Source organism: Glycine soja, chromosome 2 (genome assembly GCF_004193775.1).
Source record: "Glycine soja cultivar W05 chromosome 2, ASM419377v2, whole genome shotgun sequence".
Classification (NCBI taxonomy): Eukaryota; Viridiplantae; Streptophyta; class Magnoliopsida; order Fabales; family Fabaceae; genus Glycine; species Glycine soja.
In genome coordinates, this window is record NC_041003.1 from 11,376,188 (window position 1) to 11,391,460 (window position 15,273).

At 31.8% G+C, this 15,273-nt stretch overlaps 2 protein-coding genes and 1 pseudogene across 2 annotated transcripts; 2 read left to right on the forward strand and 1 right to left on the reverse strand.

Annotated features, from left to right (window-relative positions):
• The first annotated feature begins 541 nt into the window (after window positions 1-541).
• LOC114387348 (ureide permease 1-like) lies at window positions 542-5,595 on the forward strand. The gene is made up of 7 exons (XM_028347524.1): window positions 542-809; window positions 2,127-2,265; window positions 2,707-2,869; window positions 3,290-3,327; window positions 3,420-3,511; window positions 4,020-4,394; window positions 5,108-5,595. Exons 1-7 carry the CDS (start codon window positions 582-584, stop codon window positions 5,258-5,260), a joined length of 1,188 nt encoding a protein of 395 aa, XP_028203325.1. The 5' UTR covers window positions 542-581; the 3' UTR covers window positions 5,261-5,595.
• A 3,649-nt stretch (window positions 5,596-9,244) lies between these two features.
• Window positions 9,245-11,387, reverse strand: LOC114372649 (annotated as a pseudogene).
• LOC114387358 (pentatricopeptide repeat-containing protein At5g50280, chloroplastic-like) lies at window positions 11,322-15,028 on the forward strand. Its single transcript, XM_028347535.1, has 2 exons — window positions 11,322-12,173; window positions 13,466-15,028. The coding sequence occupies exons 1-2, from the start codon at window positions 11,386-11,388 to the stop codon at window positions 14,766-14,768; spliced, it is 2,091 nt and encodes a 696-aa protein (XP_028203336.1). The 5' UTR covers window positions 11,322-11,385; the 3' UTR covers window positions 14,769-15,028.
• Window positions 15,029-15,273: the final 245 nt, after the last annotated feature.

Genomic DNA, 15,273 nt, shown 5'->3' on the forward strand with positions numbered 1-15,273 from the left:
ATTTAGACATATGTGCTATCAAGTACCACATGGATCTTGCATGCGCATGAAAGACCTTAAATAATTTTATTAATTTAAAAAAAGGTTAATTTTTTTTCTCAACCAAAAAGTCTAATTTCAAAACTCACTTTAGGCCTATTAATGTGTTGGACCGGCCCAAAATAAGAAGAGAATAAAAAATTGTTAATTTTTAACATTCTCGTGATAATGTAAGATTTCCGCCCAAAATATGAAGATGGAGAAATATAAATTCTTAAAGATGAGTGATGTCTTAAAATATATTTTCATTACTTTCCAACAAACAAGAAAATACATATTGTCATCCCCACGTTCTTAAGAATTAAATAAGATTTCGTGAAATTAAAGATACCAAAATTTCAATCTAATTATAAGAAAAAATAATGACAAGTTGTATGAAGAAAATAAATTAATCAAGAATTCTCCCCGACACAGTGGGTGATATGACTTAGAAGCATGTGACGTAGCTTTGAAGATTCCTGTAGTATGGTTGACTTAAGTTGTTATTTATATGGATAGAAATATGAGAGAGAGCAGCAGCATCAGCTAGCGTAGCATCTGAAATGTATGTGGTGGAGAGCAAGGTGGGCGCCATAGGGTGCATGCTGGTGTCCCTCTTCTTCCTCGGGACATGGCCTGCTGTCATGACTCTGCTAGAAAGGCGCGGTCGTCTTCCTCAACACACCTACCTTGATTACACCCTCACCAACCTCATGGCTGCTGTTATCATTGCTTTCACCTTTGGTCAGATTGGCAACGCTCAACCCAACTTCTTGTCTCAGCTTTCTCAGGTGATTCTAACTACCTCTGGAAACAAAATAAATAAATCAAGCTGAAAAAATATTATTTTCTTTTAAATTAGAATAAAGAGTAAAAATATGAATCTTATAGAAGAATTTTACTGTTCATTTTACTTTTTTTCCCATACTTTTTGTATTTACCATACAGAGCATTTATGTGTTGAGTTGTTTTACCAAGGCATGTGGGGAGCTGATGGCACTCCCCTCAAGGTTTGAATTGTATTTGCCTTTAGAGTTTAATTCAAATTCACTACCTATGATAATAATCTCATCATAAATTATCTGATTATGATAAATAATTTATGCATTGAAGTTTTATAAAAACTTTTTATACTTTTATTTAATTATAAATTATCATATATAATAAATCTGTTAATTTTTATAATAATTAATTTAATAATTTTTTATATGTTATGATTTCTAGTTAGTTGATTAAAAGTATAAAAAACTTTTACATTATTATTTAATCACAACCTGTCGTGATAAATTTATTGATATTTATGATACTTATCATTAAAGTTATATGATAAATATTTCTAGTTGATTGATAATATAATTTTCTTGCACAAACAATGCACATGCCTATTAATTAACTCTATATTAAATTAATTTACAATTTTTTTTTTTTACATTTGACAGTATATCAAAATAAAACTTATGCTTTTATACAAAAACATGAGATCCTTAATGCACGTTGGTTTTATATTTTGTTATATTGTGTTCATGTATTTTTTTTATACAGTGTTCATGTATTCAATATACATAAAAATGAAACACTTTCATGCATTCAAGTGTACCAAACAAAATTCCAACACTATATTTTGGAGTAATATGGTTTCAATGTGTATTCTTTTTTAAATTTGTAAGAAGAATTTATTACTGTTTATGGTTAATATGGGCTGATATATATTTTTCCTGTAGGGACTGCAACCTAATCTACTAACTACTACTGAACTCTAATGCAGGTCAAGTCTGATCTGGCTAAAAATATCCCAATCATTAGAACCAAACACTAAATGTTATGTCTTGTAATGAGTGATTTTCTTACACTCTGAAGTATAACAATTTTACCTTATAAGGGTTCAATTCAATCAAAGTAAAAATGGAAAGCGTTTCCTTATTTATCAAATATGCTTATGTTTTGTAATGTTCTTCTACTAATATATGGCGAGCTTAATCCAAAGTGATCTTTGTTTTGGAACTATCCAGTTGAATAGCAGCATATTTTCAGCCTTGAACTTTATATTTTGTTTGTGACTATTCTTGTTTAAGAGTGGTTTATGAATGTGGTATTGATATTTGATGCAGGATAACTGGCCTTCTGTTCTGTTTGCCATGGGGGGTGGAGTGGTCCTTAGTGTTGGAAATTTGTCAACACAATATGCTTGGGCTTTTGTTGGTTTATCAGTTGTAGAAGTGATCACATCAAGCATAACTGTTGTTATAGGTATCCCACCATGGATGCTCCTCTTAGATTCTGGTGCTATGTAGTGTACTCTCTTTTTTTTTGTTATAGACCATAGAGTATAAATTAAGGGTATTCTCCACCGGAGATAATTCTGCTCGATTTGAGTAGGACTACTATAGGGAACAAAGTTCCGCTATGGGTATTTAACATAATTGCATACATCGAACCCAACATGTGATGTACTTTGATAAGAACATTGGGAGAACCACACCACAAAAGTTAACCGTTCTAGTTGGAGAGCTCAAGACCTCATAAACCCCACATAAAAATACCGTACTTCCAACGTGGGATAATTCCCTTACCTTGCAACTGGATCCTATCATACTCAATAGAGAAGTTTCAATATCTGCACTGTTTATAGCTTGCTGTGGACCTCTAGTACTGAATGTCATTGCACTGTTTCTGTTGTGATTGAAACAGGAACAACATTGAATTACTTTTTGGATGACAAGATCAACAAAGCCGAGATTCTTTTCCCAGGAGTTGGTTGCTTTTTGATTGCTGTTTGTCTAGGTTCTGCTGTTCATTCATCTAACACAGTTGACAATAAGGCCAAGCTCAGTGATTACAAAGATGCAGCTAAGTATGTGTTGTTTGTTTACAGATAATTTGGGATATGACAGTTGAACATTGTAGATACTCCCCCTCCAAAAGGTTTAATTAATTCCCTATAGTTGCACAAATTTTACCTTTCCTCCCTATACATAAAATTGTTCATTTTAGTCCAATAAATACCATTTTTAATCTTTTAGTCTCAATATATACCATTTTTAATATCTTTTAGTCTCTATCTTCTAAATTTATAGGGAATGAAAGAGATTAAAAATAATATGTATAACTATAAGGACTAAATGAATAATTTTTAAGTATAAGAACTAAAACATAAATTTTAAACATCTATAAGGACCAAATGTCTAATTAAACCTATAGATTATGATTTTAGCATGCCTTCTGTTTTAATCTGAAACTGAATTTTCACCACCAAATTTTGTTCTCTTTTCAGGGGCACTAGTGTAACCACTTTTAAAGAAACAAGTGAAGGTAACAAGCGATCCTTTTAGCCAGCTTAGCCAAATGGAATTGTTTTATTTGATAAATGCTGGCCTTTTTCCTCTCCTTTGTTACACATATAGTTGAGTCGAAAGATCTAGAAGATGGAACACACAAAGCCAAAGCAGGAACTGCAGCTTTTCTTATAGAGCTTGAGAAAAAAAGATCTATTAAGGTAAGTGGTTATGCTTCAGGGAATTTATACAGCACAGTTTTCACAGATTTGGCTTCTCTAAAGTGAGTAGCTCACTTTATAGGATAAAATAAGCAATCTCGATCGTGGATGAGAAAATCAACCGTTGATATTACGTGTATATGCATAACAAATCATAGATATGTTAAAATATGGACAGTTGATTTTCTCATTAAATGACTGAAGTTATTACTTTATCTCTACTTTACAAGAGCCAAATCCAATTTTCACAAACCTTTTTACATTTTTATGTTGCATAATAGACAATGAAGAGTAGATAAATGTTAACAAGACACCCTTTTAAACACATTATTATTATTAGTTTATTCTCTAAAATGGCAAGCTCACTCTTCAATAAGTGACATGTTTATAGGGAAATTAATTAATTTATTTTTTTGGAAAATGTAACAATCATAGAGTGTAATACACAATTTATTTAAAAGAATGATGTAATGTACATGATAATACTCTTCTGTTAAACCTTTTGCAGGTGTTAGGGAAGAGCACTTTCATTGGATTGGCTATAACTTTCTTTGCTGGAGTTTGCTTCTCTCTATTCTCTCCAGCATTCAATTTGGCAACAAATGACCAATGGCACACTTTGAAGAAAGGGGTTCACCACTTGAGTGTTTACACTGCCTTCTTTTACTTTTCAGTCTCATGCTTTGTTATTGCCATCATTCTTAACATCACCTTCCTCTACCACCCTGTCTTAAACTTACCCAAGTCATCACTGAAGGCTTATTTGAGTGACTGGGATGGAAGAGGTTGGGCTTTCTTGGCTGGTCTACTTTGTGGCTTTGGGAATGGCCTCCAATTTATGGGAGGTCAAGCTGCAGGATATGCAGCAGCAGATGCTGTTCAAGTGAGTTTTTACTTTTTATTCATGTCTCTAAAGAACTTTGCCAAAAAAAAAACTTAGATACACACACTAAATTATATAAAACTATGTTCCAGGAATGCCTATTTTCACTCTTATAATAAGAGTGAAAATGTTAGTTTTTTATATAATTCAATAAAATTACTAGTTTGATTAACAAAATTGAAGAAAGTAATTTAGATAAAAAAAGAAATTATATGAAGAGTGACAATAGGTTATCATTGTCTTTCGCTACTTAATTTTGTTCAGTTTTTTTTTCATTGGTAAATGTTAGTTGTTTTTAGTGCTAGTGATTGCTATATCTGGTCTACCTAAGAATTCCTCCACTTTATTATGTACACTGACATTAATTTGCAGTGTTTTTCTGAATTCCTCCACGTAAATATTCTTGTTTTTTATCATAAGTTTCAATTTGATTTTGGGTCAAAAATTGATTTTAAATTAAAGCAAGTATAGGTAACTTACACATTAGATAGAAAAAATTACAATGAAATTTACTAATAATTTGCTTTTGAAATAAAAACATACAAAAATAAATTATTTCACTTCAAAATTAACTTTAGAAAAGCAATTTTCATTCAAAATCCATTTTTCAGACGCTTACCGAAAAACACTCATTTTAACATTTGACTTGTGATTGTTCCTCAAACTACCAATTTCAATTTCATGGTAACAGAAGATGTGTTTTGTTTGTACAGGCACTTCCACTAGTGAGTACCTTTTGGGGCATTGTTTTGTTTGGAGAGTACCGCAAATCATCAAGAAGAACATATGTGCTACTTGGGAGCATGTTGCTTATGTTTGTTGCGGCTGTTGCTGTATTAATGGCATCATCAGGGCATCGAAAATGATCATAATACTGAGCAAGAGGAAACGATAGCAAAGACTGAAAGGTGTTGAAATGACTAATTCCGTGCTCAAAGGATAAATGTGTAGTAGTAACTTTGTTGAGGAATATTCCAAAAATATACAATAATGTGTTGAAGTATTCTCAAAGTTGAATCATGTTAATCAGAGACAAATTATCAACTGTTTAGAAAAAAAAAAGGTGTAGGTAGACCAAGAAAGTAAATTAGGAACACAGTCTAAATCTTACGTATGTCATATTCAGTGACTTTTTAGCTTTTTGTGAGATAATTATTTTGACTAACATAAATATCTCTACAAAGTCTTATTTTTCTTCTTCTTCTTTTTCTTTAGTTGTTGTTTACTTGGTCTCCGTTTTAACTTTAGGGTCAATCCTCAGAAATCTATATTGTTTTTTTTTTTTTTTTGCTAATTACGAGCATGAATGTTAAGATTATACAGTATGCATCAATTCGATTTATTATATATATATTTTACCAGTTATTTCCTCTATGAGTTATTTAAACCTTGTATAAAGGGAATTTTCTTCTTCCTTCCCTATAGTGGCGTGGAAAATATATATCTTAGTGACTCATATAAATAAGAAATAACGATCTCTTAACCAGAAGTTTGCGAATAAAAATCAAGCATTGAAAAATTGTTACCGGTAAGGTTTTGTCCTATTCTAATTGTAAGTTGAGTTATCTTAATTAATTTAATCATCGGTTATTTTTATAAAAAGACATAATTAAAGACATACGGTATTTGTCGTATAAAATTAGATCATGCTATGTAATTATATATAACTTAGATGATTCTTTTTATTGAATGTAATTAAAACGTTCTGATAATATAAATATTTTTTTATATTTCCATTTAATATATAATCATATGTATGATAAGATTGTTATTTTTTATGTAGTTATTTTAAAGTTAAGTTTTAAAATGATTTTTAATTGGTTCACAGTGTAAAAATACTTAAACTAACTATGCATCAAAATTAAAGTTTTTTTATTTATGTTTTGAAGGTTTACTTTTTATTATAATATTATAATTTAATACTTTAATAAAATGGGATAAAATTTGGTGAAATATATTTTTTATCACCGCAGAATAATTCATAATTTTCTTATTGTAAAATCATTTGAGGATTAAACAAATATGAATAAAACAGACCCAAGAGGAAATGATACCTTTTTTTATGTGGAGAGGAAATGAAACCCTTTTTTTTATGTGGAGAGGAAATGATTCCTAACTATATATAACAAATTTGGAATAAAAAATCTTAACTTCAGCGGGGTTGTTGGAATATACGAAGTAGTCTAATTATGAGTTGAATGTTAGTACTGAATTATTGAAATATTACTGTACTTTTGAAAGTGAGATTTTAGACGGAATTGTTGACATTTATTGATTGAAGTAATTAAAGTGCAAACAATGCCTATTGACAAGATTGTTCATCGTGTCATTAATTTATAGGCTTTATATTCAAATGAGTCAATTATATTTCGTGTGAGGCAACATTAGCAAAATTCCAATGATACTTTTATTAGTGAGGATTCTTTGTTGAGTGTTGACTTTCAAAGTCCACAGCCCATGTTTTGGCAGGGATGGGAAAAGGTAGATCATCTTGCATGTTGCATGTGTAGGTAACACGAGGGCTAAATTACAGGGAGATGTTTGTTAATAAATTATAAGTGAATATCAACAACATTTCCAAGTTTCAACCTAAAATTTTAAAACATTATATGTATGGATTATCACTTATCTTATTAACACTTCACTCTAATCATGATATTTCAAAATTATTTAAATATGATTTTAGTATAAAAAAAATAGTCATTTTAATTTTTATCATTTAAAAAAATTATTTTGATTTTATTCCGTATAAAATTTAATATTTTTTTATTTTAGTCTCTATTGTCAAATAATATTGGATTAGTGTTAACGGATAACATATCATCGTTTTTAAGTATAAAACTTTTTTAACTAATTACATTCTTTAAGAAAATTGATTAATATAATTTTTTTTACCAAAATTACCCTTAAAAATATTGGTACTCATAATTTTTATCTTTCCACTTAATTACTTTCTCACTTAATTATTAATTTATTACTCTTCTTATCCAATCCTTATAAAAGAGATAATGACTTTACTATTTTAATACATAATATTTATTGTAAAGTAATTAAGAGTATTTGAGTAAAAAAAATTATAAAAAGAAACAAACAAAATCAAAGTATTTTGTTTATAATATATTGTGTTTTTAAATTCTTATATGTTAAAAATAGTTGATACGTTGTACTAGTTAATAAGAGATTTAGACAAAAAAAAAAAGTACAATCAAACCAAACTTTAAATTGGCATATATCAAATTGGTTTAATACTTCAGACTAATGTTGAGGATAATACAACTTCTATTAAGAATTGCCAAATCTGTAATGTATTTGAAGTGTACCAAAGTAAATAATGAGTTTCTTTAAATAATTACCGAATGATGATTGTGCTGCAGAGGACTTTCGGTACACTTCTAATTGGGTTTACACAAGTAGCGAACGTAAAATAAGATCACTTTAGTGAGACAAATGCTAAGTGCTCATTTGTGATTGTTTTTTTAATTTGTTTTATAATTCTGTTTCCAAGTCTTGTTCTCTACATTTAGTAAAAAAGATGGTCAATTGTCAAATTCTGCAAGTGATTTTTCACCTACTAATACAAAGCGCAGTGATGATTTCTCAAATGTAAAAGGAATTTACAACTTATAACCCAAACAGGTTTAAACTGGGAACCATCTTTATTCATCCATAGGTGTATTTGCTCATTAAGTTTACATTAATGTTACTTGGTGCTACTGCTACAACAGTAATTGAAAGATTTGGCTCTGAGGTAACACTGAACTTTTAAGGAGAACAGGCAACATTTTTATAATTATAAGAAAATTATATCAATTAAAAAAAATATAACCAACAAAAAAAATCAAATAGGCTATTAGAAAAAAGTTTATACTTTATTGTTTAAAGAATACATGCAGTGTATTTAGCAACAATAATTATAAAAGAAAACATAGATGGCTTGTACACCAAAAAAGATGCAAAACATGCAGTGCCAGTGCATATTTTATTATCCTTCCACTAGTTCCAAAGGGAAACACAGAACAAGGCCTTCTCAAGTAAAGAAAATAGAAAGAAAGAGTGGAGAAGAGGACAAAAGAGAGGGAGAAAATAACGAGAAAAAAAGGAAACATGTCTTGAATTTTTCAATAGATTAAAGGTTAGATTTTTTTTTTTAATCCAAGATTGCAAGGTGATAAAAATTTATTTACAGGAATATTGGGTGAGGATAGAATGCTCTCCACAATGCTGCATACTTCAACCTCGCTTTCATGGCACATTAGGCAAGATATATCTCACTATGATGGATATCGGGGAATTAAAAATGAATCTGAAGTGACTTTGAATCTTATGATATAAAAATGAATTGATGCAATTTTGTATCTTCGACACAAATCACACCATATATTTTCATTTTTATTTTATTTTACTTTTTTTCACCCATTCCTACGAAAGAAACTGAAAATTGAAAAGGAATTGAAGGAGCACTTCTAAGCTTATCTTATTTGTCAATGACTCATTCAATGCATGAACTTGGCAATTCACGATTGAATCTTGATTTGATAATCTTGATATCACGGTTTAATCCAAGTAATACCGATGCACATACACACTAATATATATATACACACATATACTTTGCATGGTTAAATTAACTTCATAAGTTTTTAGAAAAGATTTTTTAAATGTGGAAGAAATTGTTTTTGGATAAAGTATAAATTTACTAAGAAAAAAAAACCCACAGAAGACATGACATATTATAGGAATATTAAAAAAGAGGAATACCAGAAAAAATTCATCAAAACCTGGAGAACAGAGACTGACTCTGCTAGCAGGTTGGCCCTCAAGAAAATGTTGGTATTTTAAATATTAAATAGTCAAACAAACTTCTGCAGAAACACTTGTAATGCACTGTTTTCTTGGTTAGCAAAGAAGTACTTGATAAGCAATTCGGTGGTGGTAGCATCTGCCCGAAAACCTTTGCCTTTCATAAGCATAAGGTACTTTGTTGAATTTGAAATTTCATATCTTCGCAGCAATCTTTGGACAAAGACATTATAAGTGCACTTATTTGGGGGACAACAATTCTCTTCCATTTTCATTAATAAGTCCTCGGCATCATCCAAGAGTCCTCTTTACATAGACCTTTAATCATTGTGCAATAAGTAACAACATTCGGTTTGATGCCTTTACTTGACAGATGAGAAAAGAGTTCCAGTGCATCATTCAATTTTCCAGAACTACACATTCCATCCAGAATAATGGTGTATATTATAATACTAAGATCCAAACTCATCTCAAACTCCCCAAACAATGACATTGCCTCGGAATGAAAATGACACTTGACTATGCCATCCAATATAACAGCACAAGTTTGGAGATTGGGAAGTTGGCCATGCTTGTGCATTATAAAAAACAATTCTTTTGCAGCTACTGGCTTCCCTGCTTTGCAAAACCCCCCAATAAGAGTGCTCCATGTGACAACATCTGGATTTAGTCCATTATTAACCATTTCACCCAAGAGATAGATAGCCTTATTCATGTTTTTAGTTTGACACCATCCATGGATTAAGGAATTATAAGGTACAACACTTGGTGAGAAGCCCTTGCGAATCATCAAATCAAATACTTCCATGGCATCCTTCATTTGATTCAGCATACAGTGAGCACTAGTTATTGATGTATAGGTGACAACATCAGGTTCCGGCCCCATATGCACCGTAAAACTTAATATGGTTTTAGCCCTTGAAATCATCCCTGTTTTGCAAAATTGGTCAACTGTAACATTAAAAGTTTTCAGAGTTGGCATGATTCCCTTTCTCATCATGTTAGCCAATAGAGGTGCAGCCTCTTTCCATCTATCAAAGTTACAAAGGCCATGAATTAAGCAAGTATAAGTCACAAGATCAGGTTCAATACCTTTGCCGCACATTTGTGAGAACAAATCCAAAGCCTCGGATACCATTCCATCCTTGCAAAGACCATCCATAACTGTGCTGTAAGCAGTAACATTCAAATTAAAAAAGAAAAAATTCTTCCATCTTCTTGAGATACAACAAAGCAGCAGATGAGTCACCAACTTTACACAATCCATTAATTATTGTGCTATGGGTGTAACTGTCAGATTGATATACCAGTGCTTCCAAGTTGAAAAATATTTTCAAAGTTTATCTATCATTCCTTTAAAAGTGAAGACAAATAGTCTCAATATTTAGGTTCATATTTTATGTCTAATTCTTCTTCTTCGAAATGAACCAGGCCTACATATTTTTACCTACTCATACAGAAGTGAATGACTAATATAATTTCATATTTTTTAATTTGTATTGTTCATTTTATATTAATGTATTATGTTGTTTTTAATTTTAGTATGTATTGTTATTAATAGATTATCTAAATTTTAAATAAATAAATAAATTTAAATAAAATAATATTAAAAAGATATAATATATTTTAAATAATAGAACATTAAAAAATATATAACATATAATATAAAACCATAAAAAATATACATTATATTAAATAAAATTATTAACAAGTAAAATAAAAATTATTCATTCGATAATTAAATAAATAATTATTTTTATAATTTTTAAAAATTAGAAAACAAAAGAATATAACTGTAAAAAAATTTAAAATTTTATAAAAAGAATTTAAAATTTTATAAAAAAAACTTTTACAAAAACAATTATAACTTTTTTTAAAAAAAAATATTACAACTTTTGAATTCGTAATAAAAAGGATTAAAGTAGTAAACTTAGTTAGGACTTCAGTTAAACAAAAAAAATTTAAGTCATAATAGGGTACGACTTCTCGGAGAAGAACACGATTTATCCCTTTTAATAATTAATTATTAATTTAAAACTCATCCTATATGGAAAATTAAAAAAAAAATTGCCCTTTCCGAAAAAAAAAAAAAAACCCCATTTCTCATGTATGAAAACATGTTTGCAAACATGAGGTACCATGTTCATGTAGAACTAACAAGATAACGTCTGCATTTGCATAGAGACGAAGCATGTCTCTGAGCCTCATCCACCATAAACCACTTTCTTCTTCTTGCATCTTCTACCTTCACTCTTCCACTTCACACCACATTCACACTCTTTCAAAACCCTTCTTCCTCTTACACTCCAAAACCCTCCCATCATCACTCTCTCTCTCTGCATCACCATCTAATTCTTCCCCTCACTCTTCAACAACCCCCATTCCCCTCCCATATCTCCAAGAAGAAGAAGAAGAAGGCCATGACCCAGATGAACCAAACTACAATTTCTTCGAAACTAGCAAATGGATTTCCTCCCAAGACCCTCAAAGCGAAGAAAAATTGTACCTTGAGGAGGACCCTCACATCTCGTGGCACCTTGCCACGGACCTGGATGAAGAATCTGAAATGAGTTTGGAGAAGGAAGAAATGGGGTGTTTTCAAAAGAGGGAATTGCCTGAGGCTGAGGGAATTGTGGGAGAAATTGTTGAGCTTGCAAGGAACTTGCCTCAAAATTTGACTCTTGAGGAGGCATTGGCTGAGTATGAAGGAAGGTTCAGTGAAAAAGAGTGCTGGGAGGTTCTGGAAATTCTTGGGGAGGAGCACCTTCTGCTGTGTTGTGTGTGTTTCTTTCAGTGGATGAGTCTGCAGGAACCATCACTTGTTACTCCTAGGGCTTGTACTGTGCTGTTTCCCTTGTTGGGAAAAGGAGGCATGGGCGATGAGGTGATGGATTTGTTCAGAAACTTGCCATCAAGCGATGAGTTCAGAGATGTTCATGTTTACAATGCCACAATTTCAGGTCTTCTGTCTAGTGGCAGGTACACAATTCTTGCATAATTATATGGCTTGCTATGTTTCTCTCTTGCTGCTTTTTGGGGTCATAGGAATGGGAAGATTAACTTAAGTAACAAAGAATAGTAGTCAAAATCAAAATTGCTTGTACCTTTTGCCAAGGTTTTAAATTGTGATTGCAATTTGTTTGCAATCCTTGAGATAGCGGTAAATTGCATATCAATGATGCTGATGCTACCGTAGTTGCGGTTATAAAGATCTCAAAAACCCTGGTGTTGGAGCCATAAACTGTTGAGCATATTATAGAAACTTTTTTTTCTCCTCTCTCATAAAATTGAGAAATGAACTATGTGCTAGTGCTACAAGTTTGTTATCTAAGCAGTAGTGTAAAGGAATGATGCCCTTTCTCATTTTAGCTTACTTGTAATTCTGATTAATGATGATATTTGGATTCTGGAAAATTGAACAAAGACCAACCAAGATAATTCCGTGACTTATGATATGAATATTCACATCAGTTTTGCCATGTTGTGTTAGGTGGTTGGCCATATTCTTTCCAAGTTCTCTCAATGGACTCTACTTTTGTTTCACAGCTTTATTAATTGTGTTGGAAAAACAGCTGTTGCTGTATATTATTCTTTAATGGTGGAACTTGAAATACATTGTTTGTGAAATCTAAAATGTCTTTTTTTTAATGTTTCTGTATTTTTATTATTATAGTTGTGCATTTGTGGGAATATATTTGTTTTTTGAAAGAATATAATTTAAACCCTTTAATTGGAGGCTGATCATTAATTAGTAACCATGTTGTGGACTTGGTTAATTCTTGGTTTTGAAGCAAATCATACCCAAGTCTCTTCTACCAATTTAGTTTTTCCTTTATGGCAGATGGAAATCCTGTCTTATACCCGATGGGCTTGCTTGGTCTTATTTCTGTTGGTTAGTTTGTTATTAAGAAGCCTATGAACAACTATTAAGTTTATGAAACTTAAGTAGCTGCATGTCCAAGAATTCTTATATTTCACATTAAGATCCAGTTTGGATACAGGTTAGAAGAGCTCTTCTAACTTATATCCAAACAGGCACTAACTCACCTGTTTAGGTTCCCTGTACTGTTTCCAAACTTAAAACTGTTCTATGTTGGGAAAGTATTAATTATAATTTAGATGTTTAAATATTTAATTCCTTTCTCTGAACTCAATCTCAGAAAAAAAGTTATTCCATCTCTTCCTCTGACGAATGTTCTTACATTGTTCAAGGAAGCATTTTTTTTTTGTGAAATATGTCGTACTGTAAGAGTTTATTGTTGCTGTTTTAGGTCCGAAGATGCTTGGAAGGTGTATGAGTCAATGGAAACAGAGAATATTCATCCAGATCATATGACATGTTCTATTATGGTTACCGTTATGAGAGAACTTGGCCATAGTGCAAAAGATGCATGGCAATTTTTTGAGAAAATGAACAGAAAAGGGGTCAGATGGAGTGAAGAAGTCTTAGGTGCATTAATAAATTCATTTTGTGTTGAGGGTCTGAGGAGGCAAGCTCTCATCATCCAATCTGAAATGGAGAAAAAAGGGGTTTCTTCAAGTGCAATTGTGTACAACACTCTGATGGATGCATTTTGTAAATCCAACCACATAGAAGCAGCCGAAGGCCTTTTTGTTGAGATGAAAGCTAAAGGTATTAAACCTATTGCAGCTACCTACAACATCCTAATGCATGCATACAGCAGAAGAATGCAACCCAAGATTGTAGAAAAGCTATTGGAAGAAATGCAGGATGTTGGCTTGAAGCCAAATGCCACATCATATACTTGTCTAATCATTGCATATGGCAAGCAAAAGAATATGAGTGACATGGCTGCAGCCGATGCATTCTTGAAGATGAAGAAAGTTGGTGTAAAACCCACTTCACAGTCTTATACAGCACTGATCCATGCATATTCGGTTAGTGGCTTGCACGAGAAAGCTTATGCAGCATTTGAAAACATGCAAAACGAAGGTATTAAACCTTCCATAGAAACCTACACTACTTTACTAAATGCATTTAGGCATGCAGGTGATGCTCAAACATTAATGGAAATATGGAAGTTGATGATCAGTGAGAAAGTTGAAGGAACAGGGGCGACATTCAACATTCTTGTTGATGGTTTTGCGAAACAAGGTCTCTTCATGGAAGCAAGAGAGGTAATATCTGAATTTGGGAAAGTTGGATTGAAACCAACAGTGGTGACTTACAATATGCTGATAAATGCATACGCACGTGGAGGGCAACACTCAAAGCTGCCACAACTATTGAAAGAGATGGCAGTTCTTAAATTAAAACCCGATTCTGTAACTTATTCAACTATGATATTTGCCTTTGTCCGAGTTCGAGATTTTCGGCGGGCATTTTTTTATCACAAGCAGATGATCAAGAGTGGGCAGATGATGGATGGTGGTTCATACCAGACGCTTCAGGCCCTTCTGGAGACCAGACCTGCACGGAAAAACAAGGATTGGAGTTCCTTGCTTGGTATAATTAAAAGTAAAATGGGTGTGAAAGTGAGGAGGCAGAAAGATGAGTTTTGGAAGTTCAAGAAAAGGCATGTAAGAAAAAATAGTTCTGATGTTAGTGTATAGTATTAGTAAGTTAAGGATACAATGCCCTGTAAGAATTGAAAGTTCAATTTTGACCCACTTTTGTTTTCTCAAATAACACAAGGAGCTTCTTGTTGTTAACTGTAAAGAATATATGCCCTTACCTTATACATTGCCTCTTCAACGAACCATGTACGTCACACATTTTCAGGTAGATGTGGTTGGTTTAAAATTTAAAATATTAGTACGCGGACATTGAGTGTTCATCCTGTGAACAATGATCAATGGAACAAATTAATGTAGTCATAGAAGTGTTTTGTATTTTAGATAAGATTTAGATTATGGAAAATGTTTGAATGGCTCTCCCATTATACTCTCGAACTAAAATTTGTCAAGTTTTCTTTGGAAGATGACTGTTACATGGTCATTTTGAATGGTTTTATAAAGATCTTTTGCCACTCATTTCTTGGTCAGTGTTATGCAAGCAGGTATTATATGGTCAACTTGAAAAATGAACGTTGGCATTGGATACCTCAAATAATTATTA